The sequence below is a fragment of the Chelmon rostratus genome, chromosome 9 (assembly GCF_017976325.1).
Source record: "Chelmon rostratus isolate fCheRos1 chromosome 9, fCheRos1.pri, whole genome shotgun sequence".
In the NCBI taxonomy this organism is placed as follows: Eukaryota; Metazoa; Chordata; class Actinopteri; order Chaetodontiformes; family Chaetodontidae; genus Chelmon; species Chelmon rostratus.
Genome location: NC_055666.1, coordinates 8852595 through 8877393, shown reverse-complemented (window position 1 = coordinate 8877393; position 24799 = coordinate 8852595). Strand labels below are relative to the sequence as shown.

The following is a 24799-nucleotide window of genomic DNA, read 5'->3' as shown; positions in this document are numbered from 1 at the left end:
CTGCACACTTGTGCGTGCACTTACTGTATGAGCGAGTGTCTGTGTATGGCCGTCCATGCGTGTGCATTTATGTGGGAGGAGGAGGCTATTTATTTTGATTGTTTTCAGCGAGGGTCCAATGTGTAGAATCCATAACAATACCATCAATCCACACAGCAGCAACAACATGGATGTAATTTATATGGTAATGCAAGCTCCGTGGTTGCCCCAAGTTACGCAGTGGACATCTCTGACAATGGACAGCCGGAGTGTGCTGCGGCATCCTAATGCTATGTATAGCCACGCACACACACACGCACACACACACTTGTGCTTCCCAGCAACAGGGAGGCATGTTTCAATTAGCAGACGCAGGTAGGTGCTGTGCCGTGTTTGTGCGTCGGGGTCAAAAGGTTGAGTGTATTGCTCCGTGTCGGCTTGCATCTGACCTCCTCTCCCCTCATCTCAAAATAAAAAAGAGCCACTTGAGTGAGGAACGACCTTCTGAACCAGATATTGGAATCGCTCGGAGATGATGTGTTAGAACATTCCTGCTGCCAGGATGCTTTCTTTCATTGCATATACAGAGTAAGTTCCTTTGTGGCCACTGTCATGCAAAATTCATTGATTTTTATGTTGTACAGCAATTATAGGCTGTGAACGCTCCAGATGATGATCAGATGAGAGCATCTTTTCAAAGTTCGATTAAAATGAATATGTATTTGGTCTCCAATAGTCCTTTGCTCTCCACGTCATATGAAGGTCAACAGATGTTAGTCAGAGGTGATTAATCGTCAAAACCTGCTGCTTCTGAATGGCCTTACAGTCATTGGGTGCTGTCCTCAGAACAGGAGGGATTTGATTTGTGATTGAAAAGATGGAACATGGCGAAGGTTTTCTGCCTTTATCTGTTCATCTCTCCATTCTGCACATGTATTTCATTTTCCTTTGCAAAGAACTCCGCTTCACAGAATGATTTTCGTGCACGTCCTGTTGAGCTGGCCACAATTTTACTTTATTTAGTTTAATATGTCAATCATCCGAGGGCTCGTTATTATAAATCAGATACGTGAAGCACATTTGAGCTGCGTTCAAGTGGAATGAGATCGTCATTTACTGTGAGCACCGCCACAGAAAATTTAGGTTATAATCAGCTCTGCCTCATTTGAAAAAAAATCCAGGTATTTTTCCAGCAGAAATCTGCAATGCTTGAAATGATGAGCCTTAGTTATAATCCTGGAAAGAATCTAACAACTGAAATCGAGAAACGCTGCAGTGTAGAACAAAACAATGTGACGCCGTGAGTGCGGATTGCACCTCTTTCCCAGCCGGAAGGCGTCTTCAGCCTCAGCTGCAGGCTGTTTGTGCGTGTGTGTGGAGGATCTGCCTGTTTGGGAAGAGGGCCCCCGTAGCTTTGGAGTGATGGAGTGATGCAGGCGTGATGAAAGAGAGGAGAGGAGCAGAGCGCGAGCGGAGAGAAGAGCTTTAGGCCAGAGAGGAGCCCAGACGCTCTGTTACACATCAAAGCCAGAGCCAGTGATACAATCATCTCTTTAGGCTGTGAAAGCCCAACTTTATTAATTAAAACACGTCTGTTGAATCATCCGCTCATCTCCCCTTTCCCTCTTTACTCACTTTTATCACTCATTTTACGATTGCCAAGGGAATGAGGGGGAGGTTATGGGAGGACACATTCAAGGTATCAAGCAGATGAACTCAGGCCATTCCTCGATAGGCCGCCACATCCATTTGTTGCTCGCACGCACAGGCGACAACAGGTGTGCGCTTTGCCGCGAGCTAAATGGTAAATAATAAGAAAAGGAGTGAATAAGAGGAAAGGGGAGGAGAGGATTTGAGAAAAAGCGAGGGTCGGGTTGGGGGGGGGGGGGGGGGGGGGCAGGAAGAGAGATGAGATGGGGGAGACAGACTGCACTGTATAGATAAATAGAGAAAAGGGCCCATTGTGTCAGCAGCTGTCATCACTAAATAGCCCTCAGATCACTGTCAGACACTATCACACACACACACACACACACACACACACACATGCGTGCATACTTCCACACACGCACGCTGACTGACAGCTCCCCCTCAGTCCAACATCTGTGCTGACAGCAGCCATGGTAATGAGTCTCTGCATGTGCCAGCATGGGTGTGTCGGTTTCTTTTTCCTCCCTCTTCCCCGCGCACCGCTCATTCAATCACTCCGCGTCGCCCTTATCTTGTTGTTTCTCTCCCCCCTCTCCTCTTCCTTGCTTTCCGCCGTCTTAATGGAGGAGCGCGCCGATTGGCTCAGCGGCGTGTGCCATGCGAGCTGCGACTAAATGAGAGCAACATCAAGTGTAAAGTTGTGTGGTAGATGTTTGGGGTATTATTTTCTTTCCTGGAGTTGCCATCCAGGTGCGCTGTATTTCACGCAGAGGTGTGGAGGAAGAGAGGGATGAAAGAAGGGAGAGATGGAGAGATGATGAATGGCTCTCGTTAGAGGGGTAATTTGTCTCTCCTTGTCTGACTGGGCTCCAGCTGTCGCTCCATCCCTCGCTCCACTCCACTCTCCTCGGCCTACCACTCCTCACCTCAGCCAGATGGGAGGACGGATGGACGGAGGGAGGGAGTGAGGGAGGGACAGAAATAGAGACAAGGACGAGGAGAAGAGAAGTCATTGAGCAGTCAACAAGCAGAATTATGTCTGATGTGTAATGCCGTTGTACAGTAAAGAGCTGCTTCGTGGAGGAACAACAGACACAGAGCTCATATTGGGATGATTGAATAGAAATATGTAGCAGCACAGCAACAGGCAAAGCTCATAAACTTGTATGCAGTTGGTGATTTGTTCATTTTTAACAGGCACTTAAACGGCATTTTGGCCCTTTAACGGATGTGTACGTGAAGCATTTAATAAAGCTTATTTTACAAAACGCGGCGTAGTTTTATCAAATAATGCGTAACCGTAGCAGCCGAGGGCGGTGCACTCAGTGCAAATTAATCTCCTCACTCACATTTTCTGCTCCACTCCCAGGTTACATCTATAGTGCGAACTCTCCATGTAGTCATGTCTCCCCTGACATATTTTGGGACAGAGGCAGCTTGGTCTGAGGGTCTAGTTTCAGCAGCGCAGACTGAATAATAATAGAAATATTACAGGAATATCACAGGCAGCAGTGTGTCTCTATGATCCTCTCACTCTTCCACGGCTACTTGTTGCTACTTGTCACTTTGATCGTGAAGGTGACATCACTCTATAGAGTGTATACACAGTAGTATTTACAGTATGATACAGAATGGTAGGACGGTGCCGTACAGTCAAAGTTGCACAAATCTCAGTCAGATAAAGGATCAATGAATGAGACAGACTAACTCCTCTGCCCCTGCACTCTCTCTGCTACAAGGAGGGGGTGGAAGGTTAAGAAGGGGGATGCATTGTGGTCATTTTGCAAACAAGGCGGACGGCGCCCCCCCTCAAATCGCCTACTGCTTGTGTGACTCATACGTACAAGTCAAAGCCTGGTGCTCACCCAACAAACTAATGATGATCGTGTTTCTTTTTACATCGCAAGGAAGTCATCAAGGGACTCAACTAATGCCTTTAATACGACGCTACAGTCTTAAGTTGCCTAGTTTTTCCCCCATGATACACTTATTTTTCACACTAATCAACACTTGTTAGAGAGCCGTAGCTTCAGAGAGTGAGAGACGGGCGCAGAGAGAGCGATTCAGACATGTATACAGATGGCTGGGGAGGCGGCTGAAGGATGGCAAAGAAGAAATCGTCAAGAGAACCACGTGAGCTCATTGCTAAGTCTTTGTTCCAATAACACAAAGCAATTTCCACTGACCTTTTTCCAAATGTAGCGGGCAGAAATGACTGAGTTAAGGATGCCCCACAGCATAATTGCTAGGGAGATTAAAGTTCCCTTAATTGCTTTTGGCCAACTAGTGCAATTTTTCCTTTTTTGTAATTAAAGTGATTTAAAATATTAATAACCACACTCGCATACACATACCGTCATGCGCATGAGCTCGCGTGCGCGTAATTGTGTACGCACGTAATAAAAACACGCAACAGCGATAACAATCTTAAAGGTGCGCAGCTACAGACACACACACACACACACACACACAAACATACACTCATTTGCATACATTTTTTATTGCCTGTTGTCATCAATAGCCTCATTATAGGTTTAGTGAAATATGCAAATAGCTAGATCCCTTCTCACCATCAGTTGGAGTGAGTGATCGATTCATTTAGATCAATGGCTTTTTTTTGCGTCCATAATCCCTCTTTACCTCTTCATTTCTTTTTCCCTGTCCGCCATCTTTCACTGCTCAGTCCCCTCTTATTGCCTCCTCCCCTCTTAATTACCCTCCTCTATTGCTTTCTTCCCCGTTTTTTATTGGCAATAAGTTTTGTCGGCTCATAGCTTCTCGGCTGTCCTGTTTTCTCCGTCCTCCGCTCCCTCCATTCATTTCTCTCTCTTTCACTCTCCATTCCCCTGGTTACCCCCGTGACCTCGTTGTCTCCCCCCTCCCTCTCCATCCGTCTCTCACTGTCCCTCCCTTTTCCCTCCTGTCAGCCACAGTGTTTGCTTTGCCATTGTTTATCCATTTTTCTCTGTTTGCGCTGATGAGATTGACCGGACACACACACACACACACACACACACACACACACACATACCTAAACAGAAGACAAGGCTGGCATCTCTCTGGGGTGTAGTTAACGTGGGGCTGCGGATCGATCCTAGCTCTGGTTTCCATGACGCAAAGCTCTAAGCTGTAGCAGTCGACGGCAGGACAGAGGCATCGCTCTGCCTCTGTTTCCATCAAATATATCTCTATAAAGCCGCAACAACACTTAGGCTCAAACTTGTATGTTCCGTGATTAATGCGCTTCATTTTGAGGCAGCATTGATGGGTAAGATAGCCAACAAGTATGTCCGACCACTTTGTTTCTTAAACGATGTCTACATTAATCCTCCCCCGTCCCTCGCCCGGGTGCTGTTTTCCCGATGCAAGCAATATTGCACCATCGTCTAAAAAAGCCCCCCCCCATCTATCATGGCCTTCGCACATTTTGATTTCTGTCAATACTCTGTGAGGAAGGTGAATGCTGTCAAATAACAATCACACCACATCTGTATTCTGAAGAACTGCCAGCAAGAAAAGGACAAAAAAAAAGAAAGAAATAGTATGATGAATGTTCAGCTATCTCGTCTGTTTCTTCAAGGTCTCACGACTTTTCTTTCTTTCTTCTCCGCCATTCCCGCCTGTTTTTGTCCTGTATGAAAAGGAAGAAAGCCGCGCGATGAAAGAAGAAGAGATTGGCTGAAAGGCTTCGCGTTGTTACTTCTCCATTTTTCCTGGTGAAATTTTCAGAAAGGCTGGATGAAGTTTGCAAAAGCAGGGATGGGCTCGCCAAATTTTTTCTGCCCCCTGTTATATTATAACTGAGGAGAGTGAACGACAAGGAAAACAAAAAGATTTATTTGTAAAGCTGCTCACAAAAACATGGCTGGCGCCCAGGGCTATCATTTCAAGTGTGGAATTGGGAGAAAATAAGTGATTATCAGCATGTCAAAGTGTCTTTTTGGTTGAATATCTAATTAGTAGTTGTAATAACCTGAGTCCTTCGGTGGATTGGCTGGACTCAGTGGCCTCATTCTTACCATATTGTTGATTGATTGAGCTGCAAATAAGGCAGACATAATTATTCTATATTTTGAGCCGTCTCTAAATAGAATTTATTAGATTTGTCTTTGTCCTTGATTCCAAGCCTTTGGAGAGTAGAGTGAATTCTCTCCATCCCTCTCTTCTCTCTCTGGTGTATGGGACAGCCTGATTGTGTCCACGTGTCCCATGGCTCCCACTATTTAAAGACTTGGCTGTTAACTTTCTTTTGTCTTACCCATGTAGAGGACAATCATACAACGGATGTAGGTCTTCACGAACGTCTTATTGCATCATATCGTTAAAACAAGAGTTGAATTTGAATGAGGAAAAAGTGCATTCCTTCCTTTAACAAGTTGAGTTCGTGAGCAATTAAACGCACTTTTGATTCATCAAAAGCTACGGCTTTGTTTGGTCTGGTATGACCAGTAGCTTGTGATGCCTAATGTTAGCAAACTTAAGCTAAATATTGCTGTTTAACTGACATGAATGAGTCAGTCCACTGGCTGCTAATGCTCCACTATATTTTAGAATATTTAGTATTATTGCGTAATTGTTACTAGTGGCCACATTTCAGCGAAAGCTGCATCGATTTATGATGTTTAAACTTGCAGAAGAGATGCGGGGCAATACCTCCGTGCTTTAGGTGGGTATGTGTTGGTCATGGTTGATTGGACGTGATTTTAAAAAAGTCCAAATGACTTCCTTGCTGGCTCCGAGCTGAAGCTGTCAGCAGTTCATACATTGATTTAAAATCTCTTGATCACTCATTGATATATTAAGGAGATCTGTGAACTTTTTGTGTGAATCTATCTCTATACTGATTCTCAGCCGGCTGATGTGTTTTTTTTTGTTTGTATCCAAGCTGCTTTACATTACTAAGACCGGGGGCCTGGTCCGAGAAGCACGGTTACGTTCACGAGTGCTGGTTCACCCAAATTCCAAAATGAAAATAAGAGCAATAATCGAATTTAAATCCTGCCATGCAGATCATCTTGGTTTGATTATTTTCCATATATATCACTCTGAGATTTCTGCACTGCTAAATGCATATTTTTAGTCACAACACTGAAAACTTTCATTTCAAAACTTCAACAGCGCTTCCTTCCTCCAGAAACAGTGACCCAGTTCCCCTCGATACGCCACAGAACAAGCTGCCAACATTTTTTAAAGGAACTACTTATTTGATAGAAAAGAGTTCCAACAAAAACTGTTGACATTGAAGTTCATTTCATTTCCATTCACCTACATTGTACTGGGATAGAGGCAGAATCCACAGACAGTTATCTTAAAAAGCTGAGCAAATTAAACCAAAATTACCTGCATGGCTGCACATACCAGAGGTATGACAGAATATTGTCATTTGGGTGACATCAACCCTTTAAGGGATTCTGGGTTCTGCTAAGCAAAATGATGCAGATACCTCTGTGAACCCGTCTCAGAACAGGCCCCTGTATCACTGTCAGTCATTGCCATCTGTTTTGTCTAACGCCTCCCCTCCCTCCTTCTCTCTCCCTCCATCCTCCAGGTCGCCCACTCCCTCCAACCTCTTCCTCCTCACTGCTCCCTCCGTCCCTTCCGTCCTCCTCGTCCGCCCCCCACCACCCCTCCCCCGGCCCGTCACCGCCGATCAGAGAATGCCAGGTGCCCCTGCTGGAGAAAAACTCCACCCACTCTCACCTGGAGCCCCACCCGGATGATACATACATGCTCCGTGCCCAGCCCTCCTCCGCGGGTAAGAGAGTTCTCCATTCATCCACCCCTCCATCCTTTCGTCCGCTTTGTTGATTTATCAGTGTCACCCATCATCGTGCGCTCATTTCCTGATCGGAGTTAGTCGCTGCTGAGTGAAATGCCAGCAATCCTTCGCTTTAACTGAATGTCACATCTTGTTCTTTTAGCCAGTTTGTATCTGCCTTTTTGCATTCCTCCTGGTTACCATTTTTTTGCAGGCCAGAGAATCCAACCAAAGAGACTTAAAGCAATTATTGTTTACATTGTGGATTTGTAAGATTTGCAGTTTTTATCACGGTCAATTCTGGATGATATGGTTTTATTAGAAGGGAAATACCAAGTCTGTTGGCTGCGATCATTTACAGAGGAATTTACACTCTGTATATTTAAGCAGTGACAGATCACACAGTGCGTGTTGATGATTGCACATTAAACCGCTGTGTAAATCCATGAACTTGCTTGCTGAAAATTCCATTCATTTCCGAAGAAGCACAATCAAGCAAAGCAAAAGAAAAGAAACCTCTCTGTGTCCCTGAACGTCTTTTGTGGCTCACATAACAAAAAGCACATTTTTGAGCTGACAATTGGTAATCACTTAATGGATTACATTTTTAAATGTAACCCTCCCACCTCTGTCAACTGTTGCCAGAAAACAATGATGCAAGTGAAAGCAACCCCGACACTCTGCGGAGTGCAGATTGGTTGCCACTGAGTAGGTGTGTTTGTACTTATTTTCCGTATGACATTAATAATCCAGCGGAAAGTGAAAGGCAAGGGGATGATGAATTTTAAGTGCCGGTAGGAGGACCAGCGTAGCAAAGACATACTAGTTAGTTTCCCAGGCTCTAAGCTTTCTCTTTCATCATTGGACACTCTCTGGTTGGCTGTTACGGGCCCTGTGTGCTTATATCAGCACCTCACAACTATTTTTCTCCCCCGTATGCACACACACATACACACATATCTGCAGTGATGAGTTTGTTCATCAGCATAAACATTTATTCTCAACAATTAGCTACTGTGAGCCTCTCTCTGTCCCCCCTCTGCCTCTGCTTCCCGCTCTTCCCCTGTTTCTCCATTCCTCTGTGCATCTGCACTTGTAATCAGCAGATATATTTAGCAGAGGCCTGATGGGAGGGAAGGGGGTGGGCAGAGAAGTCCTAATGTGATTTTTGGTGGAATACAATCTATTGTTAATGGCGTTAGGCTCTCCTTTGATCCAGTATAAATCTTCATTAGGGAAGGCCTGGGTCCCAGGTTCAAGAGCAACGTGATTAGGAGGCTTTTAAAATGACGTTACATCAGCCTTCTAATTGGTTTACTGTTTGCTGGGGCAACATCAATCATTAGCCCAGTAACCGCACAGCAAATAAATTCACTCTGCCACTGACACCCTAATGGCAGACACTGGCAAAGAGGGAGAGTGAGGCTCGCAGGCACACTCTCTCGTTCTCTCATTCTTGTTCACATACACCCACACTTTCTGTTCTGGGGCTTCTTTCAGTCTCCGCTGAGCATGAACACACAGAGACGGCGGGCAAGAGAGACAAAGAAGGAAAGAAAAAAAAAGCGACGACGAGGAGCAGGAAAAAGAGGCGCAAAGAGGCAAATGGGAGCAGAGATAGAGAAAGCCAAACTTTGACTTTTGAAGTTGTTTAATGAGACATCTTGCATGAAAAAATCAAAAAGGAGAGCGAGAGAGAGTGAAAAACACATCCAAAGCGCACCAGTAAAAAAAAAAAAAAAAAAAGATGGAGAAAGCGACTGAAAGGGAGACGGAGACCAAGAGACAGAGCGAGTCAAAGAGACAAAGAGAAGAAGGGGTATTGTGAATAAAAAGGGGTAAGCTGATGAGAGCTTCGAGAGTGAAACTGAGATATTTGGATGGAGGGAGAACAACATGGAGATGAAATCGCAAAATGCCACGTTTCCCAGCCAGGACCGCTGATCTAATGGGTGCAGAGAGAGTCCTTGGCTTTGGGGCGTCCATTAAAATCGACCTAAATGAGTTTAGAGTGGCAGCCTGGCGGCGCAGAGACACGCGCTGGCATGTGGGAGGACGGCCGCGAGGAAATAAAAACACCTATAACCAGAGACTGTTTATGCATGTGCTGCGAGAGTGTCGGCCTGTCGGGGCGCGCGTGGTGTTTGGTGTGTGGTCCTGCGGAGAGCGAGCGCTGGGCAGGAAATGAGCCTTACCAAGCCAGGCAGAAACTGACCACGGCGAGATAATCCTCAGGAAGCCGCATGCTGCTCGTCTGTGTGTGTTTGTGTTTGCGCGCCTGTGTGTGTGTGTTCTTGTAAAGCAGTCCGCCATTACCTAAGCTAACAGGTGGACAGACATGACTTGTGTTCCTAGTGAAGCGTGACAGGTGAATGGGAACGGAACGCTGTTGCCGAGGATTGGCTGGGAATTGGGTCTGTGGATGTTTATGTGGGAATACTGTCTGGCTCAGAGCACCTGTCTGGGAACGCTCCCCCGGAACGCGGGGAGAGCTGAGACGGCCAAACGGAGCGTAGCAGATCGCTCCTGGAAAGAGCTAGCGTTAGCGCTGTCTCTGGCCATTCATTATGCATGGGGAATGCTAAGCTATTTTTAGCCCGAGCCTGCTCTAAAGTGGCTAGCTAGTATCTGCTGCCAGGGAAGCCACCTCAAGTCACTGCTGAAGCGATGAATGTTTAATGGCTTTGTTGAAACAAATCTACAAAAACAAAGGCACAACAAAGATGCGGCCCCTTCTTCTGCTCTAATGTTATTCTTCCTAATGGTGCTTATGTAAGGGTGACATTTGCGTAACAGTGGGATGATTTGCGTGTGTGTGTGTGTGCATTTATATGCGTCTATGTGTGTGTGCGTGTGTGTGTGTGTGTGTGGGCGAAATGCACACGTGCATTTCTGCTCATGGAGACTGTTTGTTTTTGGCTGAATTTGATGACTCTTCTCTAGCGGATTATTGCCTCCTAATTAGACAGAGATGACTAGCCAAGGCAGGGGCGGTGTGTGTGTGTGTGTGAGAGAGAGAGTATGTGTGTGCCTGCATGTGTATATTTATGTCCTTAACTTTATCTCTTTTTTGTGCCTGCGTGTGTTGGCGTGTACGCTTGTATATAATAAAGCCTATGTGCAAATTAAACCCCTTTTGTCAGCATGTGTGTGTTTGCACAGTATGTGTGGCTCTTAGTTTCACCTCAAGCTCTCCTTCCACCGTGCTCAGCCTCTGAGCTCTGAGAAGAATTACAAATGTGGAGCATGTGACATTCTGAGACAGAGGACATATGAAGCAGTAGCACATGGGGATATCCCACCTTAAAGGACAGGGAGCATAGCAATTAGCTCGGAGACAAGGTGGATGAAAAACAACGGAGGGTGGCGCAGCGTTTTTTTTCTTAAAAAAAGACAGACAGGAGCAGTGAAGATATGGGGCGTGAAATAAAGAGATGGAGAGACAGTGAGGGAGTGAGGAGGGTAGAGAGCGAGGGTTGGGAGCTGAGCGCTGCAATGATCCCTTTTTAACTGCTGAATGGGCATTTCTGTCCTGCGCGCGCACACACACACACACACACACTCACACATAGATGCACATCCTGTCCTGCGACTTTTCTCTGTTAACCACAGAAAATATCAATAAACAGTTTGCCCATCCAGGGCTGCAAAACAAACTGGCTTGGTTCGTTCCTGCTGCCAGTTGGCCACACGCACACAGAGACGCGTGCACACACACACACACACACACACACACACACACAACACACACACTGTGAGATTAATATGGTGTGGCGAGCCCCTGCCTCTCACTGATGTCTGTGTGTGTGTGTGTGTGTGTGTGTGTGTGTGTGTGTGTGCACTATGCTTAACAGAGGAGGCAGGTTAACAAACAGGCTAATGCTCCTCTGCAGAATGAGGCTCCTTTGAATTGGCGAGCATAATAAACTTCCAGGGTTTAGCCCGTGCCAAACCCTCCAGCTTACAGCTATAGTCCCCCGTCCCCGGTCACAGGGGACCTTGGACAGAATAAAGTGGGTCAGGCTTCAGCAGCAGTCAGAAGGGCTCTGAGCTTCTCCACAAAAACTGGCTGTGAAAAGAAAACAGAGGGATGTGGAGAAAATCTTTTCATGATCGCTGTTTACTCTCGCTGGTGAGTGAAAGAGGGAGGAAAGAAAGGAGGAAAAGATAAAGTGGAATAAAATGTGATCTGCTTGGCTGCTTCCTAATTGCTCTATTTCGTCGCCGCGTGTTTTGTCTTTTATCAGACAGGGTTCCTGGTAAAATGGTTGTTCCTATTAGCCTACCTGCAGGTTGTACTTTAGCAACCGGACAATTCATCTGACTAAGTCCCCTATCTTAATTTATTGGACCCATTTACCTCCAGCCCACTCGCCGCTGCACACTGCCTCTGTTCCAATGGTTAGTCAGATTTGTGTTTCCGTGGCCAAAATAACCTGCAGTTTTCCTCGGGAGCTCTGTGCGACGGCCTCATACCTCGGCCTTGCTGCTGAGGCGGACCCCCATTTCTCACTGTCTTTGTGTTTTCTCTGGCAAGCTCAAAGGAGCCTTTTTGAGAATTTGAACTCCTCATGAGAAAGAACTTCTTCAACATCACTCTCAGTGGTAGAAGGAAGAAAGAAAGCAATGTGTCTTACATGAAACATTATTAATGAGTCATTTTTCACTTTTTTCTGCAAATTTTGATTCACTGAAGAATAAAAGTACAATCGTTTTCTATCATCTAGCAATTCAGGACTGTTAACCTGACAGTACATGACAATTCTGCCATATAGAGAGTAAATGCATAGGATAATCAGCTGTACTTTCCCAAGCATTTACGTTTTTCTGACATTATCTAGTGACATGTAATAGAATTTGCTGCTAGATGATAGATAAAAGCATTTCCATCTCCTCCTTTGAAGGGAAATGTTAAAATCTTGATTACAGAATGTGGTACGTGTGAGTCTCTGCGGGTCTCTGCCCCTGCGTAACAATAACGGCTGGATTGCGGAACATTACGGCCTCCCAGTGTGTAGTATGCCTTATGAGTGCGCACACACACACACACACACACACGCATGCACGCAGAGAGACAGAAGCACCCACACACTTGAAGACAATTGCACACACACAATTCAGGCCACAGCAGTTCATGGCAAAGCTAAGGCTAAAAAAACATGTATTCCTCTTCCATACAAGGTATGCCATTTATTATTCATCTGAATTTGAACGAAAAAACTGTTCAATATTTATGGCAGGAAAGTGAACAAAGGCGAAACGCATGCATTTTTGTTGGCAGATTTAAACATGGCATACAGCCGGGCAGTTTGTGTGTGCCTGCTTTTATTTTCTGCATCTCTAGGACTGCGTTCATGTCTGCACGTGTGCATGCAAGCTTAATTCTTTCCAGTGTTTTTGCTCTGTGCTGTGTGCGTCACTGCCATGCTGAGAAAGAAATGTTTATGCAGATAGGTTGTAGAAGGAGCTATTTCACATTTGTAGGGGCATTGCAGACAAGTCGAGTCAAATTTATCTCAAAGTGCTTTACGTCACGAACAAAGGCAAATAAAAGCAAGATGAAAGAGGGAAACAATCCTTAAGAAGAAATGAAACTGCATCAGAGCAGAGGAGGATTAGGAGGGAGAGAGCACGAGAAACTCTCTGCATACTTAAATATCAATTTACGCTCTGCATGTATGATGCAAGACTTTGACTTTTCCTGCAGGTGCGTAGCAGCAAGTGTGTTTGCATACGTGAGTGTGCGCATGTGTGTGTCTGTTTCTCCCAGGAGCATCTTTGCACGTGCAAACAGATGTTTTGCGTCCCTCCCGCATGGCAGAGGTCAGGCCCCTCCGTCTTCCTCTCATCCCCCTGCCCACTTCTCTCCTTTCACAAGCATCTGTTCTCCGGGGCCACGTGGGTGACACCTGCGTCCCAGTGGCGGCGCAGAGGAATCAGGTCACCTTACAAACTGGTCGCCATTACAGCTGGAGCTGCAAGGAGGCGCGCTGCCCCTTGTCTGCTCTAAACACCCGTGTGGCAGAAAGGAAGGGAAAGGTAGCATGCAAGGACACATAGTGTTAGAAATACACTTTATTCCTAGATTTATTTGTGCACACGGTTGCTCTGTCTTGGCTTTATGTTAGTGTGTGCGCGTAAAGTTGCTCCCAGGAATTTCTCGAAGCGGACAGGAGAGTGCGACACATCCTCGTCCCGCCTCCTCAGGCACAGTTTCCTTTCTTATCCAATTCAAGAGGAAACGAATGGAGGAGGGCACGCGTGACCCCGCGGCTCGACAAGGCAGCCGCTTCTGTTGTTTTCACCTCGCACGCATGTGCGCATATGTGCGCTCACTGCGTCCTTTGATCAGACCGGAGAAAGGCAATGTGCAAACAAATCCTGTGATTATAATGTATTCCACGCTTAGATGTTTAAAATAGTGATGAAAGAGCGGTGTGTGGTGTTGATGAAAGGAAAAGAAAACTGTGTTATAAAGCCAGAATTCAAAGCCAAATGTAACATCAGTGACTCCGTGTTGCAATAATTCCAGTTTCTTTGCAGACATGATACGATAAAGGTGTGGACAGTCGTGACACGTGAAGTGTGTGTTGTTGTTGTTGTTTTATCAAACATGCGGTTTTTGACTCCTTTCTGATCAGCTGTGCATTGAATACATCCACCTGTCAATATGTGAACAAAAAGTATGCAAATTAACAAGAAGCGATTCAACTGTGTCAAGCTCTCCTATGTTCTATAATATTTGGTTTATTGATTTTTTTGTACGAACACACACACACACACACATACACACACACTCATGTTCTAGACGGGCTCAAATCCCCCACTGATTCACAGTGAGAGAGAGACAGAGGCAGAGATAGAAAGGTGATGTGTGAATGGGTGTTCTTGTCTGAGTCATCCGGATTTGTTTTTCAGCTCTCTCACTCAACAGTCCATTAGCTCAGTGTTGGAAGGGCTGGTATTGGATTCTAGCTGACATGTTCCCCCAAGTCTGAGTGCGCGAGATGAGGGCACATGCTGTGCAGAGTGCTCAAATACTGCTTACACACACACACACACACGCACTCACACACGCACACACACTTTCTCTTAGTTGTGAAAAAAAAAACAAGAAAGAAACAGTGAAAGTGAGAGAGGAGCAAGAGCAGAAGAAACTGGCTCAAAATAAGACGGACAAAAACCCAGAAAAACGTGAAAGGAAAATGTTAAAACATGATCAGATTTCCTGTATCTCTTTAACTGGAATTTCCTTCAAAGAGAAGTTATTGAACATTTGGGAAATATGACACCTACTCTGACAAAATGATTGGCGACAAAAAAACTAGCGCATAATGGAATGTTAATTAAGTTATTTGCGAGCTGAAAAGGTTTCACTTCTTTGGCACAGTGAGAAATCAACATCAAACATCAATCTGCATTTATGTCCTGCGTTTGGATTTGTAGCGTTCTGGAATGAAATCCTTCACTCCCTTCATGTGAAGCTCTCTTTGATTCCCTTCACAAAGACTTGTGGCTCTTAAATTCCTCTCTGTTCTTGTCTACTTGCAGGGGCCGCCAACCACCACAGTCAGACCACGCTACGGCCTCCACTGCCCCCTCCGCACAACCACCACACCTTATCCCACCAGTCTGCCAACAGCCTGAACAGAAACACCCTGAGGGGCGGGCGCAACCCCATTCACGCCCCTGCCCCGGGCACCGGAGACGGGCCGACCACCCCGGAGTCGGTCCAGCTGCAAGACAGCTGGGTCCTCAACAGCAACGTCCCGCTGGAGACCAGGTCAGAAGAGATGTGTTGCCTTTATGATTCTCTCCTGTGTTTACAGTCCACGTGTTTACCTGACGCTGATATCAAGAGCCATTTACAGTAAGCACAGCAGTGGAATAAGCCTCAGGTAATCAATATAAGAAATGAAAGGTCAGAGCCGTGCTGCTTCAACAACATTCCTGTGAGCGCGAGGTGATGGTGTCAGACAGAAATGCCGAGAGAGAAAATAAGAGCTGAGTACGATGCAGCGCTGACACGGAGCCGATCGCCCGCTCAGGCAATTGACAAGAATTTGTCAGCGTTCACCAAAAAGGAAGGCGAGCTTGTTAGTTACCTTGGAACAAATCGTTGTCAGGCGGGTGTAAAATAGCAAAAAAAAAAAAAAAAAAAAAAAACACAACTCGGTCACAGAAGAAAAAAGGCAACATCTATTCACACGTTCCTTGCAAAATAGGCAGTGCTGGAGGTTTGGAGACGTAGCGGCTACTTATGGGGTGAGTTCGCAGCTACTTTGGCAAGCTAGCTGGTAGCACGCCAGCTCAACGGTAATGCTAGCGCGAAAAACAAAAACACGTCGCCTGCCAAGCTTGCTGGCTCGCTAAACACAAGCTAGCTTCATCTCTAACTGTGAGTTAAGCATTTGTAACACTGTAAAAGTTGATTCATTGACTGCAAAGCAGGCCTCTTTTATGGAGCGGTTTATGCAGGGTTGTATAGAGCAGGGTTAAATAAACTGGACGGTGCGTCACTGCTAAAACGAAAGCGCCGTCAGCTGCGCGTGGCGAACACGTCGCAGCTTCAAGGATGCTCGGACAGTCAGTTCCAGACCAGTGTGAGTCTATCAAAGGTAAAATATCTTTATCATTATTTACCAAACATGAGAAGATTAAAAAAGTTTTAACTGACGTACAGTTGGTCAAAAGCACAAATCTGAGTTTACCACAGCTGAACTGCAGTCTCCGAACTTCACACAGATTTGCTTTGCCGCTGTGAGCAAATCCATATGACGAATCCACTGGAATTACCAGACTTTATATTTAGAAATTTTACTGATGTGAATAATGGTGTGACGGAGCTCTTAGTTGGGTTTTTTAGAGACTTAACACCCTACTAGCATAATTATTTTCCCTTCAGCATTCTTCCTGCAAAGAAATGGGAGGTAGAAGACATCAAATTTGAACAGCTGAATTCAAATCAGTCGAACATTTTCAGGTGATTTGTCTCTAAGAGACCGGAATGCTTTTTTCAGCACATGTGCAGCACTAGTTGTTATCAGGTGAAAGCTGCAGTTTTTAGTTCCCTGAGCAAACACAACATCACAGAACGTCATGAGTGTCGCTGAGAGTCTCCCCTCCGTCATTCGAAGCCAATATACAGCACGACCCGCCTAACCGAAAGGAAAATTGCTCTCAGCCTCGGATTCAAGTGTGCGCCGCTCAAACGCATCCTCCACCTCATCTCCAAGCGCGACACACACAAAAAGCCGCGTGTGTCAGAGCTATTATGTATGCAACCTGGAGTGAGGGAGCAGGAAATACAAGCCATTTCACACACCCTACACATGCGCTTTCGCCAGTACACAAAGAACACTTACCAGGCAAACAGAGCATTCATGCAGGGTATTACTATTCATGAGGCAGGCAGTGAGAGGGACACCGCCTACATGCTCGCTAGCATGCGCACGCTCGCTCTCCGAGCATTTACCCTGCAAGCTGTAGTTGTGTTTCTCCTGCTGGGCGCTGGGGCTTCCAGCTCCGGCGGGCTCGGATAAGCTCCCCAGAGTGCCGGCCCTGTGCAGTATTTATGAGGCCTGGCCATGTTTAATTCAGCCCCGCTGATCTCAGGTCTATGCTTAACCTGTGCTGATGCATCGCGCGGGTATGCATGATGGCTGAGGAGAAGCGTGGCACTGAAGCAGAATACCTGCCTCTATACAGGAGCTATTTGCAGTTGCAGTTTGTTTATTTAGACCTGCGTTGCCATGGTGATGCCTATGCTCTTACATAGTTTGAGGAGGGAGGACGTTTTTGTTATTTTCGTCATCTTAAATGATGCAGTGATCTTTGGCGAGGTTTGGGTTGCAAAAATAAAGTTAAAAAGTCCTCTTTTCACCGACAGCGTGAGTGCCATCTTTACAGATTCAAATGAAGCAACACACATACATGCTGCTGAGCCCTCTGCGGTGCCAGTATTTGGTCATGTTCAGGTGGTGGGGTTGGGCATGGCTCAGAGCCTGTCACAGTGAATGGAGCCCAGAGCAGAGTTTCCAGCTCCACCCTCCAGCCCAGATTGGGCCCTCCTCTCTGGGCCTGGCGATGGCGGAGGCTGGGTGGGCTGGCTGGAGCTGCTGGAGCCTGTGACTGGGTCAGAGCCAGCCGGGCACAGCCACAGAGTCTCACCGTCTCTGCGCTGGCAAAGCCCGCCCTCCATCTCATTATAACCAGCAGACAGGGGATGATGAGCACACGTGCTAGTGCGAGGGAGGGAGCGTGTGGTCGTGTGCGTTTGTGGGTATGTTTGCATACCAAGCATGTGTGTTTTCTTTGACTGCGACTGCACCCCACTGTAATCATATGTAAATCTTGGCATTTGTTGCTCACTCGTTATAGCAAACGTGTGTGCGTGTGTGTGTGTGTTTTGGCTTGACCCAACAGTGTGACAGTGCTGAGGGGATGAAGATTGATCACCTCAGAACACCCCAGGGCTTGAATGACTGGCAGAGAAAGAGAGAGATAGAAACAGTCGGGGAGGGAGGGGTGGGGTGATAGCAGAGAAATATAAGTTGGCAGAGTGAGAGAGAGGGGGAAATGGAAAGGAATGGTTTACGGTCGAAGAGGGAGGGATAAAGAGGGAGAGAGAGGGGGAGAGAGGGAGAGAAATGGAAAGAGGTGGTGATTGAAGGAGATTGTTTTAGGGAGTGTGTGTGAGGGAAGATAGAAAGGCAGAGAAGGGAGATTGGGGCCCATAGAACATGGATACATTTACCAGTGTGAGATAAATGACTATAGATGGCTGGTGTCACCTGCCATGTTTGTGTGTGGGTGCGTGTGTGCATGTGTGAGCATAAAACAGACAGAATGAATGAATTCCTCTTTGCGCACGCGAGTGCACGTGTGTGTACATGTGTTGCAGCATTTTGCAAGAAAGCACCTGATTTCCAGCCGGTCCCGTGGAGCCTCTTGGCCAGCTAATGCCAGTTTCAATCTTCCTCTGTGATCTCAGGACATTCCCCTGCATCCCCCCCGCTCGCTCTGCTGTGGGCCACAGCTCTAGGGGAGAAATAAGATCGCTGAGAGGGTTGCAGCATCTCAATTTATCTGGTGGGTGCAGCGGAGGGTGGGGTGGTGTGGAGGGGGGTGGTATAGGTTACTTTCAAATGCATTACAGTGGGGACAGATCCAGAGATGCTACCTGTGGGAACCACAGGGGGTAGAGGAGAAGAAGAGGGAGTGAAAAAGATTCATGCCCAGCCCTGTAACCACTACTCTGACATGCATTTGAGAATAATATCATGCAAGTTTTACCGATCACATATCTTGCATTCAAACAGTATATGCTGTAAATATAGTGTCCAATATTATGTGTATGTTAAGTGCTCGGAAAAAAATGGAAACGTGACCATCTAATTCAATGACAACTGGGGATGTGATCAAAAGCTCCGGAACAGCTACTAAAGTGACCTTGTGGTGAGATTGTAGTCAGAGCCACACCTTTATGATTTTCAGGTGTGTATAAGAGGTAAAGCGGTGCAGGTGCCACACACCTGAAACATGACATCTATTCCCCGACCCCACCTCCTGTCCTATCACAGCCACGTTAACTTTAAACTCAACTCAGACCCCACGGGGTAAAACTTGTGCCCACCTGACCATTATCAAACAAAATTCAGCCGACATCGCAACCGGCTGCTCTGATGAATTACTGCGAAGCGAGCGTTCAGTGTGATCAATCGATCAGTCGCTGGCTGAGTTTAATCAGATCAGATCCTGACACATCTCATCTACTTGATGTTGGTGTAAACAGCCGCCTCACTCATTAAACAAGTGACCTTTGCCGCGTGATGAGCCGTCGTTACTCATTTTCCCTGAAACTTAATTAGTCCGATATTATATTTCGTAAAAATAAATTCCTCTGACATTAGCAGAGGTTCAGGCGAGGTGGGGCGCATTCAGTAAAAAACACTCAGGGAAATCCTGGAACAAACACAAGTATCAAGCAAATTACATGCGAAATGTTTTTTTTACTTATTTAACCAAATTTGGTTGTGTCGCTTGCGTGAACTGCTCCTTTAATGTAAAGGGACTCTTACTGTCTGGACAGCTGAATGCTACATTTGACGCTTTGTATGTTTTTGCTTTTTATCACTCGGCCTCAGAAATTTGTCATGTCCTTCTTCAAAGCAACACGCAGCGAATGAATGCCCATTATACTGCGTCCATCTGCCGATTGCTGTTTCCTACAATTGTGGCGGGGAACAATTCTCATGACGCCATCCGTGAGCATCCTCCACTCCCCGAGCCTTTTGTTTCATTCTCAGATCTGACCGCTTTTCAGTCACCCCCATACCGAGTCGACCTCCGCTAATTGTTCTCTGCCTCTGATGATGATTCTCCGAGTGTTATCCTAAGCAACCACATGTTTGTGAGAGCTGCGAAAATGAAGAGTGTGTGCGCGTGTGCGCGTGAACGCTCGTGTGTTCGGCAGCTCAAGGGGAATGTGAGCTTTGACTTCTTGCTAATTACCCAGCATGCTCTCTGTTCTGTGGTTAATTGTCCAGGTCCTCTTTTCTCTCAATGGGGAACAGGGTTGGAATGGAGTGAAAACACATCCTCCCCTCCTCTTTCTGTCCGTCTTCCAATCCAAGGCCTCCCTCTTCATCCGCCGTCCGTCTCTTAAGTCGCTTCTTGCTCCGCGAGGATGCAAATGAAATGTTTGGTAGCACTTAAGGGCCAATCCCATGAAAGAAATTAAAGAATGCAAGTAATCTGATATTGTCTGCGCGTGGGTGGGCACCTATGTCTGAGACTCTGCAAATGTGTGTCAGTGTGTGAGCTAGTGCATGCTTGTTCAGCATGTATATGCGTGTGTGTTGCATGTGCAAGACGGCATGCATGACAGCAAGAAAGCAATGGCTAGACCTGGGGAGGGGTGGGGGTGGTGGTGATGTGGCTGCTACTGGCAGCTCAGGAGAAGAAGAGGGGGGGGGGGGGGGGGGGGGTTTCTGTCAGCTTTCTCTAATTATGTGTGACGTTTCCATGCTGGACCACTGACAAAAATCCCACAATATTCACACACAAGTACACAGACACGCATACAAGCAAACACACACCCCAGCCTAATGATACAGAGTTGTGATTGCCGGCTGCCTGCTATGATAGAACCCCTCCATAGTCCTCCACAACATAAATCAATGTCAATTACCTCCCCAGAGCACATTAGACACTTTCCATTCCTACTCGTAATTAGTATGGCCCATAGACATATTCCCATCCCACACCACGCTCGCAGTGGAGCTTCTGCACACAAACAACAAAGCCGGGGAATGAAATTAATTCAGTGCGTGCGTTCAAATACATACCATTAAATCGCATACATTGTGTCACATGGAATGCAAGTACTTCGCCCACTCACCCTCTCCTTGCATTCACACACATTAGGCGCATTGTAATTAATTACCGCTGGCCTTGCCATCACAGAGTGTCTCAATGGCTGTGAAAATGAGTTGAAGCAAAGACACATGCCGGTTGACCTTGGAGCGCGTATGTTTGTGTGTATATGCGTGCATGCGATGTGCATTCTTGCATTTTATGCACTCGCATTAAAATTGATGGCGGTGACACTGAGAGGCTGGTATTTTTAGACAATAACCTCATATTTCTTTGCGTGCCATCTCCTCTTTCAGCCTCGATCTGTCTGTTTTTTTTCCCCTTTCTTCCCCTTTTTTCCTTGGTGTCACACAGCATACCTGACAGGTAAAGGGGGAGGAGGAAGAAGAGAAGAGAAGAGGTGGAGGAGGGAAAAAAAAGAGAAGAAGTATCCAGCAGGATACCAATCCAACAATCAGTGACATGAGATGATGAGAGAGCAGGAAACAGAGCATAGACTGGCTGAATAATTGATAGAGAGTGGAACTGCGCTCCCAAACCAGATCGCCACGCTCTGAGCACATCACCTGTTTGCACCAACTGTTTTTAGACGAGCGGACACATGTACGGACGTGCTGTTATGAAAGAGCAGTTATTAAAGTCATCAAAAGGATGAAACAGACCACGCAGCAGAGTGCAGTTCAGCACTATTTTAAATAGCAATAATCAGATCCAGCTACAGCAGTGGGTTATTACAGGTCCTACTAGCCTGGTGTGAATAAAGGAGACAGTGAGCTACAGTGGAGTAACAGAGCACTGACACACATTGGTGCATGCACACACACACACACACACACGTTTGTATTACTGTACTTCATGTCTGAGGACTCTATCTGACTTAGTGCTTGAGGTGAGTCACGTCTCTGACCCGGGGCAGATTTGAGTCACGACTCCAGTGACTTTAGACTCCACTTGGCTCCACTTGACAAAGAAAAGATCCGTAACTCCACTTGAACTTCAGCCTTTCTGTATGGATTGATATCCTCCCGAAGCCCAAAGATTAAACATTCTGTTAACAGCAGCAAATCGTGTTGTGCAGACGGGTGGCAAAAGGTGGACGGAGCAGTGCCACCAGCAGGCAGACAAAACACGATAGCTTGGATTGTCAGCTTCAGATATAAATGTATGCGAGTCGACAACAAACTAACAGCAACAGGCAAAACAGGCCGATTGTGCCCATGTGTCACTGATGGCTGGCTAGTTGTAGAGTTAGCCTAACAATGCTGCTAAACCTAATTCAGTCTTGATTAGGACTTGAAACTCATTTGACACTGTTTGGACTTGGACTTATTTGCATCATATAAAGGGACACAGATAAAGGCAGATAAATTCAGCATGTAGTCTAATTATGTGTCACTTGAAGGACATGTACACATCAATTACACATCACGCTTCAGCTGTGATTTTGAGCGAGGCCAGAGGGACAATTGGTAGAGGAGGGTGATTATGAAAATGAGTGGCAGAGATGGTATAAAAACAGTCATTGGTGGAGCTTGTTTCCGCACCTGTTGGGCACACTTGTGATTGGCAGGTTTGTCACTTTTCCCTCTGTGTAATACACAAAAAGCCTTGTGGCATATTTTACAAAAAACTTGTCTTTGACCGACTTTAAGTACAGATAAACCTAGTCCTACTTGGTGAGATACTTGCCCATTTAGCCTTCTTGGCAGGTACACCATACCTCTCATGTTCATCATTCTTCTTCTTCTTCCTCTTCCTGTTTTATTGGCAGGTGCCGTTTGATTGGATGACTTCTTGTCACTACCAACTAATGTTCTACTTCCTGCCACCTGCCTTACCGGAGGGGCCTGAGGGTTATGCCCACAGTCAATGTTGCAGCCAACCTATTTTTTGTGCGTTTGTTTCGAAAGGTTGAAAATACAGGAGATTTCTGGGAAAGTGACAGCGACAGAGAAGTGTAAAATACTGGAGAATCAGGAAGGTTGACAGGTCTGAGTTTTCCTGTGCATTGAGTTATTATTAGCAGATTTTGGGTGTGCAGCCTCGAAATAGAGTAGTTAAGATATTCTTTTTTATTGCTTGGCTTGTTTCAATTCACTGTACGTTGTAGCAATGTTGATGTGTTCCTAGATCTTAGCAATTATTTTTGTTAGAATAATGTTAATATAAGCAAGAAATTATGGGCAAAACGTGGAAAATATGCCCTAAATAGTAAACATGAGTTATTGTTTAACCATCTCAACATACCAACATCAACACTGAAAGGAGATCCCAGCCTTCAAACAGCATTTTGTACAAGTGTAGAAGTGTAGACCAGACAAAATGTCCTCTCTTTGCAGAAATCTCCTCACTCCCAAGGTCAGAAACTCACAAAGATAGAAGTACCAGAGCATGCACACCCACCCACACACCCGAACACACAAACAAGTGAGTCCCGCAAAGACAGGCAGACAAAAACTCCCTCTCCTCAGTCATCTTTGAGCCAGTCGTGTGACCTCGCCTCCTCTGATCTGTCACACTCACCTGAGGGCTGTCTTCTGTCGTACCACCTGGTGTCTGTAGGGGCAGCTCCTCACTCTGTGCGCGTGCTGTGAGTGTGTTGTAAAAAAGTCTCAAAAGTTTTTATTAGTTTGTCCTTGAAAAGTTTCTTCAAGTGCAGTCTTTCATTTCCTTTGTATGGCCGTCAACATGCCTTCAAGGTCAGATCAGAAAAGAAGTCTGATAGGAAGGAGGGAGGGAGACCTTTTCAGGAATGAATAAAGCCATGAGTGGAGTAGCAGCGGGATGGGCAATAGCATGAGCAATGGGAAGAAGAGGAGAGAAGCAAAGGAGGTGCGTTGGATGAGCAGGTGCAACGATAACAGAGGATAATAGGTAATATGACCAAAGGATGATGGTTCAAATCCCTCTATTATCCTCTCTCTGAGCTCTGACCCTGCTGGGGCAATGAGGACAGGAAAGGGGGGCAGCAGTGATCCTCTGCTGCCATTGAGATCAGAAACGAGCCTCATCATAAATGGGGTGAACGGAGACGAAGGGAGGGAAGAAAAAAAGAGCAGAGCAGGTGGAGGTTAAAGAGACCTCGGAGTGGAACGGGCTGAATTGGAGACACAATCAGTTCAAGGACGTTCAAACCCATGTGTCAGGAAAGGTTCATCGGAAAGAGAAATTGGACAGAAGCCTGCACATATGTGACCCTGTCATCTGTTTGGGCAGTAGAGTGGTGTGTTTACCCGTCCACAGAGCTCATTTCAGCACTGGTATCGACTAATAACATTTAAGTTTACGCCAACTTTCTGTGCGTGCGGAACGACGTTTTCACTCCCGTGTTTCCTCTCTTCAGGCACTTCTTGTTCAAGACGTCGTCAGGGACCACCCCTCTCTTCAGTAGCTCCTCCCCCGGGTACCCCCTGACCTCGGGGACGGTGTACTCTCCGCCCCCTCGCCTGCTACCCAGAAACACCTTCTCCCGCTCAGCCTTCAAGCTTAAGAAGCCATCCAAGTACTGCAGCTGGAAGTGTGCGGCGGTGACAGCCATCGCAGCTGCTGCCCTGCTGGCCATCCTACTGTCCTACTTCATCGGTAAGTGAACACGCACCAAGTCCTATTCATGAGGACGATTAATTACATTTTGTTTTAATCAGAGGGTTTCTTCTGATGAGGGGTTGCAAACACACATGAAATGTTGGACGTGCTACCTGTGAATGAGCACACAGTCACACGTAAAAATCTCTTTTATTTCAGGTTGCTTAGCCCCGTTTGTTTCGATCCACAGAGCAGGAACTTTGCTCTTATTTATATTCATCCCAGACCACAATGAAAAAGTGTCAAGCTAACGGCCCGTTATAAACACAAGGCAGATTCTCGAGGCGTGAGCTTTGTCACCGTAGCCTCATGCTGCACTGTCAAAATCAGACTCAGCAGGACTTCTGGCCACCACTCGGCATCAGTAAACAGCCAGTCAGACACTCTGTACAGGACGAAACATAAACGGCACACAGCATTCATACTGGGGCTGGTTCCTTGAGCAGGTAT

At 46.2% G+C, this 24799-nt stretch overlaps 1 protein-coding gene across 2 annotated transcripts in view; it reads left to right on the top strand.

Annotated features, from left to right (window-relative positions):
• tenm2 (teneurin transmembrane protein 2) overlaps nt 1–24799 on the top strand; it is a 149555-nt gene that overhangs the window by 82080 nt on the left and 42676 nt on the right. Inside the window, exons 3-5 of one of the 2 annotated variants that reach the window (XM_041943522.1) lie at nt 7178–7384; nt 14939–15170; nt 24108–24346. In XM_041943522.1, the coding sequence (XP_041799456.1) occupies nt 7178–7384; nt 14939–15170; nt 24108–24346 (678 nt within the window). The remainder of the gene's footprint in view (nt 1–7177; nt 7385–14938; nt 15171–24107; nt 24347–24799) is intronic. The other variant, XM_041943523.1, reaches the window with a different exon arrangement.